This window comes from Rhinolophus ferrumequinum, chromosome 6, assembly GCF_004115265.2.
Source record: "Rhinolophus ferrumequinum isolate MPI-CBG mRhiFer1 chromosome 6, mRhiFer1_v1.p, whole genome shotgun sequence".
NCBI lineage: Eukaryota > Metazoa > Chordata > Mammalia > Chiroptera > Rhinolophidae > Rhinolophus > Rhinolophus ferrumequinum.
Genome location: NC_046289.1, coordinates 56,879,990 through 56,894,084, shown reverse-complemented (window position 1 = coordinate 56,894,084; position 14,095 = coordinate 56,879,990). Strand labels below are relative to the sequence as shown.

The 14,095-nt window shown below is 40.5% G+C and overlaps 1 protein-coding gene across 3 annotated transcripts in view; it reads right to left on the bottom strand.

Moving 5' to 3' along the window:
- SPPL2A (signal peptide peptidase like 2A) overlaps window positions 1-13,749 on the bottom strand; it is a 49,552-nt gene extending 35,803 nt beyond the window's left edge. For 2 of the 3 annotated variants that reach the window (XM_033107712.1, XM_033107713.1), the window contains exon 1: window positions 13,303-13,505. In XM_033107712.1, coding sequence (XP_032963603.1) covers window positions 13,303-13,368 — 66 coding nt within the window. In that variant the 5' untranslated portion in view covers window positions 13,369-13,505. Of the gene's footprint in view, window positions 1-13,302 lie in introns of all 3 variants that reach the window. The other variant, XM_033107714.1, reaches the window with a different exon arrangement.
- Window positions 13,750-14,095: the final 346 nt, after the last annotated feature.

Here is a 14,095-nt window from a genome sequence, read left to right as displayed (position 1 = left end):
TTCTATATTTATTAGCTAGTATTCTTTAAAAAAGAGTTTTATACTCTTTCCTCTACCACCTTTTGTTTAGTATCACTAGAGACTCATTGATTTTTAAAAATTCACTGTAGTGTGATTGCAATTATTCACTTTGGGATGTTCAAATTGTCCCAAATTTAGCCAGTTGAACCTCTTCCAGCTGGCTCTGTGTATCTTTTTGACAAGACCCCATTAATCTTGGAGGACATCCTTGTTTTATTGGCACAAGATGTCCTAGGCTGACTTTATCCTTTACCTGCCACAGATCTGGAACCAGCCAGTCTCCTTTTGGAAAGGAATGATATTTTTTAGATCAGGATTGAGTTCTCATTGTGCACAATGCTACTGAAGAGCTATAACCTTTACAATAGACAATTGACAGTGTCAATCAAAATCTTTTAATACATAGAATCTTCTCATTCACATCCTACAGACGTTATTACACAAATGCACAAAGGTAAATGTATAAGGATATTCACTGCAGTATTGTTATAGCAAAAAAAAAAAAAAATCAACAACTTCCACCAACAAGGAGCCCATTACATTCTGGTATGCATAGTACACAGCTATTAAAAAGAAAGAACTAGGCAAGATGGAGGCTTAGAGATTTAAAAAAATAATAAAATATCTGGATTTAAAAAAGAAAGAACTAGCTAGATCTACCTGTAGAAACAGATGTCCATAGTGAGAACAGCAAGTTCCAGGAAGATATTTATAGTATAATCCTATTTTTATAAATAAAATGACTCCTAAAGCTCCTTATATGTATGAGCATATTTATGTATCTGCATATTTATGTGAGCTTGAAAGAGAATGTGGAGAGAGACACAAGAGGCTATTAAAAAAAAAAGAGAGAGGTAGACAAAGGCAAAGGTGAGGGTGTGAAAAGACTGGAGAAACTTAAAAATGGAAAAAATATTCAAACAAAACAGAAAGGTATAAAGTCCCTCTCCTCTTATTCTGGCTGTCATAGTCACACTCTTAGGGGTTTCTTTGATATCTTTCTAGACACTATCTATGAATTTTTAGAATATATATATCAAATACATATAGTTTGTTTTAAACATGAAATATACGAGATCATATGATATATACTGCTCTGTAGCTTTTCTAAAATTTAAATTTTATATATTAGATTTTCCATATTGATACAGACACACTATCTCCTTTTACATAACTGTATTATATTCAGTGTTACCTTTATAATTACAAAAACTAAGAGATTAAAAAAAAGCTTATATGTCCACGGAACTAGATGTCCAAATACGAGTAAGATTTATTGCAATAACGGGATTATAATCTTCCCAACAAATAGCAGAAAATTCATCACTGGTAAAATAAAAGCAAAACTCATTGACATAGGAATTATTAAAGCAAAACACAAATTTTAATGGAAGATTAGTACAAAAGAGGAAAGTATAGCCATACATATTGTATAATAATTAGATTGAATGTGGAACATGTGGCAAACTTCACGAGCACACTAACAAAAATAAGTAACTTCAGCATTTCAACTACATTTTAAAATATCATAGTAAAATTTCTCATAGAGATTGTACATCTTCAAAAATTCAGTTTATTAGCAATAGATGTCATGAGTTTCGGAATTAGAGACCTGGGATAGAACAGCAGTTTGACTATTTACTGGCTACGAGTATGTTACAAGTCATTTAACCTATCTTAAGCTTCAACATGCCCAGTTTTGAGATGACAATAAATGTCAACCTGATAGAACTGTCATGAAGATTATGTTAGATGATGTAATTGTTTGCACACATTTAAGCTCTCAATAAATCGCAACTACTATTATTAATAATACATCTAGCACCTTGCCAAGTACTTGTACCATGCAACAGAAATACAAAGTAATTAGTGGTTGCTTAGAATTTGGTGGGATGTGGGACTGGGGGTAATAGCTAAAGGTTATGGGGTTTCTTTTTTTAAATAATTGACTTTGTTTTTTAGATCAGCTTTAGGGTGACAGCAAAACTGAGCAGGAATTATGGAGTTTCCATATACCCGCCTTACCACACACATGCACAGCCTCCCCCTTTGTCAATACTGCACCAAAGTGGCACATTTGTTACAATCAATGAACTTACATTGACACATCATTACCACCCAAAGTCCATAGTTTACATCAGGGTTCACTCTTCGTGGTGTACAGTCCATAGGTTTTGAGAAATGTATGACAGGTCTCCACCATTACAATATCATATAGAATACGGAATACCATGTTTCCCCGAAAATAAGACCTAGCCGACAATCAGCTCTAATGCGTCTTTTGGAGCAAAAATTAATATAAGACCTGGTCGTATTTTACTACTATAAGACCAGGTCTAAAATAATATGATATGATATAATACAATATAATATAATACCAGGTATAATACCGGGTCTTATATTAATTTTTGCTCCAAAAGACACATTAGAGCTCATTGTCCAGCTAGGTCTTATTTTCAGGGAAACACGGTAGTTTCACTGCCCCCAAAATCATCTGTGCTCTACCTATTTGGCTTCTTTCTGAGGTGATGTGAATATTTAAAAACTGTGGTACATATCTATGAACATACTAAAAACCACCAAATTGTACACTTTAAATTGGCGAATTGTATGGTATGTGAATTGTATCTCAACAAAGCAGCCCCTCACCTCCCCCCCACACACAAAAGAAACTCTAAACAAGAAATTATACTTTTACTGGGAAGGTTAAAACAAATCTGAAGGTGAAATGGATTAAGAAGTACAAATAGCCGGTAATAAAAACAGTCACGGGGATGTAAAATAAAGCATAGGGAATATAGTCAATAATATTGTAGTAACTATACATGGTGCCAGATGGGTGAGACTTATTGAGGTGATCACTTCATAAGTTATATAAAAATCACTATGTTGTACACCTGAGACTAATATAATATTGTATGCCAAATGTAATTGAAAATAAATTAAAAAACAAAACAAAACAAAACAAAAAAAACCTTAAACTGATAACCACAAACAGAATGTGATTAAAGAGTTTCTAGTAAAAGCTTTAGTGGTTATGCGGGTGTTAAAAATGCAAATTCTTGGCCTCTATTTCAGACCTACTAAATCAGAAACCTTGGGCAGTTTCTTTTTAACAAGTCCTTCTGGAAATTCTGCTTGTTAAAGTTTGAGAACCCCAGCTGTAGGAGCAGCGCTTCTCAAGATTTAACGTGCATACGTATCACCTAGTGATCATATTAAAAACCAGATTTTGATTCAGTAGGTCAGTACAAGTGTGAGAGTCTACAGCTCTAACAAGCTCACAGGTGGTGCTGACACTGCTGGTCTATGAACCACACCTGGAGAGCAAGGCTGTAAGACAACAAAGTGATGGAAACCACATTGCTGTTGAGTGAATTAAGTTGGGAAGCATAGAGAAAAAGGCCTGAAATTCAGTGTCCCTTCAAACGTTATAAGCACAAAAGTAGGTGAGACTCGTTCCATGCCCTGAGATCATCTGACAAGGACCCTGCGGTGGCGGAAGGGCAGGAAACCTTCCTTCACATCCTCCACTGAGAGGCATGCTGTAAAACATGTAAATTTCCCCCCTGTAATCAACTGTAGTACGGTCTTCTATGGCTACTCAACTTCTAACAGACGTTTGTTTATATTTTCAATTCAGTAGTGACAATATTCTCTTAGTAGAAAGCTCAGTATCAAGAGTTTGAAGGGATTTAGGGAGAACAATTGAATCTCTTCATTTTATAGCTCAAACAGGTTCAAAATGAGCAACATGAAGTGGCCTCTGGGGGCAGGATGAGAACGGAGCTCTCCAAAACCCAGAGCAGCAGCCTTTCAACTCTGGTATCACTTTGTTCCTTCATGCAGCCAGATCCCCAAGCACCTACCACGTAGCCAACCATCATGCTCCAGTCTAAATACTGGTCACATATATCTCTGCATTAGTCAACTCCCTTTTCCGTGACACTGGCATGGGTCTCCTACCACCATTCAAATTCTTTGAATACCCAATTAGCTCCTCCCACATCTTAAATATCCCGAACTCGAAGTCCTTTCCTTGTAGTCGTCAAAATACAACTCTAGGATTCTAGAGTTTCATGGAATTCCTTTCTTTATGACAATTGCTCCTTACCGCTTGCCCCAAATCCTCGCTATTCCCGCTGGTTCCTACAACCACTGGTCGTGGAATCAAGTGTCCTTCAGGGCCATCAAACCATCAATCTCACACCGGCGCCTTTACATAATGCATTTTACTTGATGCTCACATGCAAGGAAAGCAAGTTTACCAGCCCCGAGTGTGAAGCAGTACTTCCTTTCTTGACTCAAATTTACCTCACCTAAAACTTCACGGGACGCCTATTGTTCATGAACAATTCCTAATTTACTTCATCCAGATAACTTGATTTCAGTCATATTCCATCATCTTCTTTCCAAGTCAAAGGATACTGATGGCTAAGTCTAACTTAATGTTATAGTTGCCTATTCTTTTGATCACTTTTCTCCTAAATAGCTTTTGGTAGGACAAGTGTCAAATGATTACCAAAAAAAGTCTAAAGACCTATAACGGTGCATACTATACTCACATCCTTGCAGGTGTACTATCTCCCCATTTCCCAGACCAATCAGACCTTACACAGAGGAACATGTGTAAGGGCCTTTATTTCATCAGTGTACTTACACTGAGTCTTGCTCTGACTTTTAAGTCCCTGCCTCTTGGGCCTACATCCATGCTTTACACTCCAGTCTCCTGGTAGTTTCAACCATGGGCATTTGAATTCCTGGCCTTTGTGTCCACACCCTCCTAATGCTGACTCTCCAGCCCAGTATTAACCTACTGTAAACAGGTCTGTTCTGCTCCTGTCCAAGCCAACAGCACAGCTCGAGGATTCTTCTTTGACCTTGGCTCACAAGTTTGGTCAATTTGTTTTCTACCCTTTTTACTCTTTCAGAAGGTATCTTCCAGCACTGGATCTATTTTCCACATTTAAGTCTTCACACATTCCTTTTGAAAATAACATTTCTCTAGCTAAAAATGTATCTAACATACTACCCCCTACCCTGATATCCATGCCATCCATTGGGTCTGCCAGGACTCTGTATCTTGGCCCATTCTCACCAAGATTAAGCTCCAAACAATGCAATGTTAACCTTTATCCATGTATATATTTAATTCCCTTAAAAAAACATTAACAGATTAGTCTTCTCTTTTCCTGGAGATGAGTAATCTGCACAGCAATTTCTTACTTTTTATTACAGATCAATGCTTCTTGAACTTTAATGTTCTTGTTGAAATAGATTCTGATCCAGCAGGTCTTAGGTAGGGCCTATGATTGTGCATTTCTAACAAGCTTCCAGGTGACACTTTGATGTTGGTCCACAGAACACATGGTTATAGACTTCATCATGAATAACAGTAAAAACTCGCCAATTTTCCAGACTTTACTGAGGTCCTTCTAGGAATTTTCTCAAGAGGTGACAGTCATATCTGTACCCACAGTCTGCTGGTATAGCCAATGTTCATGTTTTGGCCAGCAGTTCCCCCCTTTCACCCATAAATTCCTTCAAAACTTTTCAGCATACGCATCACTGGGTCTCAGCTTCCCCATATCCCTCTATGTCAATTAAATCTGGTCTATGTTATTTGTATCATCATCCTTTAGATATACTTAAACCTTCAGTACGTGAATGTGACTGTAACTCTTCAATTAACCCTCTGCAACGTTTCTTCATAAAATCTACAAATTAAACTGTTCCTCTATTTTTAAGACACCAAATATGAATGCTGTGGCTTTTCTTTACAAACCTATAGTCCCTGAAACAGAAGATACACTGTTGCAGTGTAATCCCCGAATGATAAATGCCCAGGAGCTACAGTCACCTGCATTATCTTTACACTGTGGCAATGCAGGAAGTGTCCCTTTCTTTACAATCATCTTTCTCTTTACATAGGAATGAGTTTTAAGTCAATAGTAATACAGTAAGAGTTGAAAGAGTTGGGGTTGTGTGTCTGAATGACACATGTTCCAAAGTCAGGCCTAAATAACTTTCTGATCATTCACTATTATATATTTTCTATGCCTCTTTCCTCCCTAATAACTTGCATAATCAAGACAATCTACATTGTTTCTACTCCTACTTCCAGTATTCATGGAAAGCTTATGGAAATGATGCACTAAAAGTGACTACACCCAGACACACAGAGATTAAGTATAATCTTATTACTTAATTAGTGGCTCAGTGGGAGCTAGGGCATCAAACAGGAATCAGAGTAGTCTGTGGGTCATAGGAATAAAGTAGAGCCACAATCAGTCCTCATACTTGGAGAATCTGAGGACATGTAATGTACAGGCTAAGAGGTACTAGGTTGTAGAGAAGAGACAAAGTTAGCATTCTTTCATTCAACACCGTAGTCTACTAGGTGCTAGGGGGTATTGTAGAGAATGAGGCAGATAGGGTTTCTCCTTCATGGGGCTTATATTCTACTTGCTACCTAGATCCAGCCTTCTTCCTGGTTGTCCATAAATAATCTTACTACTTAACAACATATCTTAGCTGTTAGAGAATTTATGATTTACACTAGAATTCACAAACTCAAATGCTTACAAGGTCAGGCAGGTAATATAAATGCACAAATCAGAGCTGACTTAAGACCAAAGAGCATGCTCAAGTTTGGCAAATTCTGGCCTAAGGCAATCAAATTTTTTAAAAAAACATTATTTTGGGGTAAATGGCTATACCTGGAGGTGTTGTTGTCTAGATTTTTGTAAATAGACTCAATTTCAGGTGATTTTGAACAAAAAACATCAAATACATAATAAACATGAAACCTATCAAATATGTAATAAACATGACTTCTCCTATCTTTAAACCAGTGGCCCCACTGATCTCTGAATTGCCTTTAGGGCCATTTCTCCCTCTTGGAGAATAATGCATCTTCAAAAGCCATGTAGTTCTATAATCCCATCCTGTCAAATCCAAGAAGTTCAACAACCTTTCTTCATTTTGCCCCATCTCTGTCCCCTTTAGTTCAAACTGGCAGTGTTTTGTCTCACATAATCCCATTGAGACAGGTTACTTAGCATGTTGTTAGGTCAACAGGGAGGTCCCTGGTGAAATAAAAGGCAGCCATATCCTGAAACTCCAGGTTCTGGAATGTCTCCTTCACTCCAGGACAAAGATATGAGAACACGCTTTGAGGTTAATAAATTATCTCATAAATCCCTTTTGGCTGGACAAAGAAACAGATCTGATAGATAGGAATGGGTTGGTTCGTTAACCCCTTTAGGGTTGGCAAACAGGACAAACCTGATAAAGAATTCCATTAGAAGGTACCAGCCCCCTTCCCCAAGCAGGCAAGGGAAAGTATAAAAGTAAGAACTTTTGCCTGAGTCACTGGGCACCTCCATTCGGGACACCCTCTCGTTCTGAGAGCTGCGACTCTTTACTTTTAATAAACTATCCTCTTTTACAACTCCTCGCCTCTCCTTGGTCCGTGCTTCCATCCTTTGGTTTCACAAGACACGATCCCAGAAAATATCCTATATCACCATAAATTTGTTATCAAATGCTTATTCAGCCACATCCTTACTGTTCTTTTCAGAACACGCTTCCTCATTTTTTGCAGTATGGATAGATTGAGAATTTTCCAGATCTTCAAATTCTGGTTCTTATGAATAAATTCAGAAATTTACCGAATCAGTTTTGTAATATATTTTTGATTCACAAAAGAAAATCATTAGCACACAACTTAGTGAAAAAATATCAATATATGTCAAGAATCCCTAGGTTCTAGACCTCTTTCTCATGACTTCATATATGATCTAGGATAAGTCATAATCTTCCTGAACCTTCTCAGCATTATTTTGAGTTTCAAAGGAGATATATATGTAGGAGTTGCATTTTGGGAAGGAGAAAACAATGCCATCAGTGACTTAGAAAGCAGACAATAGGATGCAGAATCTACAGACAGATCAGAGGAGAAAAGATAAAAGAAAAATTGTGAAGAATCTCCAAGTTAAAGGAATGTGACAAAACCAGCATGTGTGAGCTCAGGCTGCCGTAACAAAATACCACAGACTGATGGCTCAATCGATATTTATTTTCCCACAGTCTAGAGCCTAGAAGTCCAAGATCAAGATGCTGGCATGGCTGATTTCTGGCAAGGGGTCTCTTCCTGGCTTGTAGAGATGGCTGCCTTCTCAATGTGTCCTCACATGATAAGGAGGGACAGAACGAGGGAGGGCATGCATGCTGGGCCACAATTCTACCATAAGGGGCCCACCCTGATAACCTCATTCTAAACCTAATTATCTCCTAAAGGCCCAATCTCCAAATACCACATTGGGGGGTAGGGCTTCAACATAAGAATTTGGGAAGCACACAATTCAGTCCACAGCATTCTGCCCCTAGCCCCCGAAATTCATCTTTCTCACGCAAAATACATTCATTCCATCCCAAGAGTCCCAAAAGTCTTAATTCATTCCATGATCAACTCTAAAGTCCAAAGTCTCATCTAAACATCATCTAAATCAGATATGGATGAGACTGAAGATACAATTCATCTTGAGGCAAAATTCTCTGGCTGTGAACCTGCAAAACCAGATTAGTTACAAGCTTTCAAAATATAATGGTGGGATAGGCATAGGATAGACTTTCCCATTCCAAAAGGGAGAAATCAGAAATGACAAAGGGATACTGGGACTAAATGATGTCCAAAATTTAGCAACACAAATTCCATTAGATCTCAAGGCTCAAGTATAAACTTTTTTGGCTCAATGTCCCACTTTCCAGGCCCACTGGCGTGGCAGTATCACCCACATGGCTCTGTGGGGTGGTCCTACTCCTTTGGCTCTGTGGAATTCCACGCCTTAAGGTTCCCAGCAAATGCCCAAGGCTTGTTGAAACTGAGGCAGTGGCCCTGATGCTCTCTCAATAATCGCCTTTGGGACCATTTCTCCATCTTCCTGAAGAATAATGCATATTCACATCACCCCATCCTGTCAAATCCAAGAAGTCCAACAACCTGTCTTCATTTTGCCCCATTTCTGCCCCCTTCAGTTCAAACTGGTAGTGTTTCATCTCATATAATCCCATAAATTTGTTATCAAATGGTTGTTCAGCCACACCCTTAGTGTTCTTTTCAGAATAAGCTTTCTCATTTTTTTTGCAATATGGACAGCCTGAGAATTTCCAAATCTTCAAATTCTGGGTCCTTTTTACTTAACAATTCCTTCTTCAATTCTTCTTTCTTCTTTTGCAGTCAGGAGGAACCAAGCTACTGCATCAGCAATTTCCTTAGAAATCCCCTCAGCTAATATCTAATTTCATTGCTCACAATTCTTTCTTCCACAAAACACTAGAACACAGTTCAGCAAAGTTCTTTGCCATTTTATAACAAGGACTGACTTCCCTTCATTTAGCAATGACATGTTACTCATTTCTGTCTGATACCTCACCAAAATCGCCCTTAGTGTCTATATATCTAGCATGCACCTCAAACCCCTTCTAGCCTCTACCCATTACTCAGTTATAAAGCTGCTTCCCCATGTTTAGGTATTTGTTACAGCAGCACCCCACTCCAGGTACCAAAATCTGTCTTAGCTTGGGCTGCCATAAGAAAATAACCATCGAGTGGGTAGCTCAAACAGAAATTTATCTTCTCACAGTTCTAGAGACTATAAATCTAAGATAAAGGTGCCAGCATGGTTGGTTTCTATTGAGAGCTTTCTTTCTGGCCTGCAGATTGTTACCTTCTCACCGTGTCTTCACATGGCGGCGGGGAAGGAGAGACAACAAGCTCTCTGGTGTCTTTTCTCATAAGGCCACCAATGCTACGTATCACAAGTGACCTACCCTCTGACCTAAAGTACTTCCCAAAGGCCCCATCTCCAAATATCATCACTTTTGGGGTGAGGGTGTCAACATATGAGTGGGTGGGGCCACAATTCAGTCCACAGCACAGCAGCTCAGCCTGTCTCTCTCTCATAGCTTGGGTAGCAGAACATACCTAGTTTACCATGGATGTTAAGAGAGGAGGCCAGAAGAGAAGGAATTAAAGACGATTCTTTGGATTGGTATATGATACCAAAGGAATACAGATTTCTGCAAGAGATTTTTCTGCTGGGGGTCCTGCTGATCACTTCATTGTTGTAACAGAGAAGTCTATATAACACTTCACATTTTTTGAAATTATGAAAAAAAGGAACAGAAATTTTATAAAAACATTATGAAAAAGATTTTGGATTCTTCAGTGAATTTGGAAGAAATTTAGAAAACAGATCCAGGCTAAACCTCTCATTGTCTTTGAAACAGAACTCTGCGACCGTGACCAAATAACACTATGAAATAAAGGTCTAGGAGTGGGGCCTGGAGTTGGGTGCACTAGGGAAGCGTGAATGTGAAATGGAATTATGGCAAGGCCAAGAGAGAATGAACTACCTGCCAGGCACACTTTTAAATTCTAGACTTACTGTTTAATGGGTTTGGAATTTATTAAAATAGCCAGATGTGCAGTAGCTTGAGTTCCACATACACAGTACGGCCCCCGATGCGAAAAGGAGAAGGTGAGGAGGGTAGGCTACATGATGATGTCGAAGGGTCTTTCCAATATTAAACGCTCTGCCTCTTCTACAAGAATGTGACAGTGGTTTCTGGAGATGACGTGCTGCTTCTAGATGAGTGTGTTGGCCCCATTCTTACATGACTAAGGGGAAAGAGGTCCAGCAGTGCCAGCTTCAAAAGCCCAGGAAGGAAAAATTAAATGATTAAGCTGACATTATTAATTCAAATGAACCCAGGGAGGTCACCTAGAACTGTAAGATTATGGAAGAGGCATAAACAAGGACTTCAGGGAGAAAAGGGTAACAAAACAAACCAAAACCACCAGAGTTGTGGGAAAGGCAGTAGGTATTCAGTAAGTCAGCAGAAGGAAAGAGAGAGAGCTTTTGCTGAGGAAAAGGATACCAAATTTATTTGAGTTCCTAAAAAAAGGAAAGGGATGAGAAAGAGATCATTTCAGAAAATTAAAGGGTCAAGAGGAAAACCAACCGTTGAGAAATCAACAAAAAATACAAAATCAATATTACTAGTTGGCACTGAAAACGATGTTTACAATTGAAAAAGATCTTGTTGGTTTTATTCAGTCACCAGCACAGTACGTGGCATATAACAACAGATGCACACTAAATAAATATGTGTGGAGTGAAAGAATGTTACTGAGTCCTGTGGGACTTCAGAGCTAGTTGCCCCAAGATGTGCCTTTGTGGTATGTGAATTGTTTTGAGCTAAGGGCAATTTTAGTTGTGGGCCCGGAAAAACTTCTGCCCCTCCTTGACTACCTGGAAGAACTTGAATTAGGGGCCTTGAAAGATTATCACAGATAATCAACCTCTTTTGACCTGTCTGTACAGCAGGGCAAACTTCTATTTGCTAAACATCTGCTTTTTCTTATCACCATCTTTAAATGACCTTTGAAGTCCCTGAGTCATCTTACCTCATTCCTAGCTCAGAATGTCTTATATATCCATTTTTCCCTTTCTGTCTTCGAATCTTTCGTGCATGTTGGGGTCTCTGACTCTCCTGTATGCAGGGTTCCCTATTTTCTCCTGCTAATTTGTCTGATGCTTATTTGATTATTAGACCAGCCAGAAAAACCTTGAGGGTAGAGAAAAGATTCCTCCTCTCTCACAGTCCCCACAACCCTGGGACTGAGGAGTACAGAACACAAGATCAATACAGTAAGGTACAACAAAACACATACATGCAATATAAAAATAAAATCTAGAATGTGGGAGCGGTAGGCTAGCTACAATTTAGAACAAGGACTTTTAGATTTGTGAAGCCCTTGAAATTATATAAAAAGTCTGCTTACATTTTCTAGTGAAAGGATTCAGAGCTTTCGTAAGAATTTCAATGCGAGTTTATGAACACCTGATATATTATTAGGCTGATTATTAGTGCTGAGAAAGATTTAGTGGGAATGTGATAGAGAAGATATATTCCCTACAATTAGCTTAAGACATTGAAATGAAAATGAGTGCAAAAGCACTGAAGACAAGTTTTATATCTAGGTTATAGTTTTTTGTGCATTTCCATACTATCTGAATTGTTATTTTTTGGACATATCCGATTACATGATAAACAACACCTCAAAGATTCAGTCTAACACTGCTACTTTGTTATTCTCTTTATATTGTACTCCCCCAACCGATTTTTAGATACATTATCTCATTCATGTTACTAATGTTGCCTAGCAAATTCTCAATACACCAAAGGCACTAATACATTTTAGGCTTTGATTTTTGGTTTCTTAAAAAATATTAAAGACACTTTCATATTGAATATATTTACTAATAGTAATCCTTTAAACTGGAGAGTACGTAAAATATACTCTTTCAGAGAAGTACACATTCTAATAGAACTAGACAGGCACACACCCTACAAATTCTGTGTAAATAAAGCTCATAAAAGTTTCCAACCTGAAATTCCCTAAGTGAAACTTACAAGAAACAAAAACGGAACCACTGAACTCTGGTTCCTGACCACCCACTGAAGCTCCAGTTGTTTGATGTTGAATTTTAAAACACTACTTTTCCGTAATTATGAAAACAAACTTGTGGACACATATTTGTTACTCTTATTTAACCTACTTTTAAAGTAAGCAGAGAACTAAAAACCACTAAAGCCATTACACTTTGGTGTGTTCTTTTAAAAGTTATTTTAAATTATTTCTATTACCAAAGTCCACCAAAATGGAATCAAATAAACCCTTCCTCCTACGTATTCAGGAGGAAGAAAAAAAATCTGGATTAGAGCAATTAAAGTAAAGTGCAGTCCTTGAACTGCTGACCTTCCTGAGGTCACGTACATTTTTTCTTCTACATCCCAAGAAGGAAAGAGGTCAAGCAGCTGTTGGACAGACTAAACGATAAATCTCAGAGGGCCTTTTTAAATGCCCGGAACAGTGAAAAGCTACAGAGAAGTACCAAGGTCAAGGTAGCAGGAGGGGTTCCGCAGAGAGCTCTCTCGCGGGCAGGTACTTTGGGGGTTTCAAAGGACAGGACTGGTGGCGGGGGGGGGGGGGGGGGGGGGGTGGAAGGCTGGTGGGAAGAGTGAAAAAGAGGCTGGAAGGAAAGGGAGTGATGGGAAGGGGAGGGGAATGAGGGAAACCCAGGAGCAGGCCGCGTAGCCGCCGGCAGAGCTCGGGCGGGAGCCCGGGGGGTGGGGAGGAGAAGCCGACGGGAGCCCCAGCCCAGCCCCGCCCCGCGGAGGCCGGAGCGCCCGCCCGCCCGCCCCTCTTACCAGCCGGAGCAGGAAGCCCCAGACCAGGGCGGCCGCGGCGGAGGGCAGCCGCCGCTGCGGCCCCATCGGACAGCTGGACGCCTGGCGGCGCAGCGCTGCTCGGCCGGCACGGGCTCCGGGTCCCGCCGCGGCGCTGCCTCCGTGACCCCGCCGGACACGGGCGGGTGGCGGGGTTTGGCCGGTGCCGCCGCTGTTGCTGGGGAGGCCACTGCTGCGCCGACTTCCTTTTCCGGCCACGCCCGTAGGACGCGGAAAGCCCCGCGCCGAGCACTTGGAGGCCGTTGTCCGCGCGCGCCGTGCCGCCCGCGGGCTCCCTCTGCGTCCCTGCGCGGCCTGGCCTCGGGTGGCGGGACTGGGCGGGGCTCCTTGGGGCGGCCCGACCTGAGCTCTCCCGGGAGGCCGCCGAGGCGAGGGACTTTTTCGAGGCCCTCCGTCTGCTGGAGGTCACCGAGTGCTGCTCTGTACCTCAGTAACTACCCGGGTGCTCTGAGCCTAATTCATCTGCTCACTAGCAGGTCCTGGCCACTCTCCCACATACACCCCAAGTCCGTCCACCCCCAAAATCACTGCAACCACCCTATCCAAGCCACCACTCTGCTGTCCCCTCCAAACTAGGCTCTGTTTCCACTCCTGACAGTCTGTTATCCACATAGCCGTCCTAGAGAGATCTTTTTAAAAATATAAATCACATTCAGAACAAAATCAAAACTCTAGCCTACAAAGTTTGCATAATGTGGTTCCTGCCTTCTTCTCTGACGCCATCCTCACTGCTTTCCCGCAGGGAGATGACTTT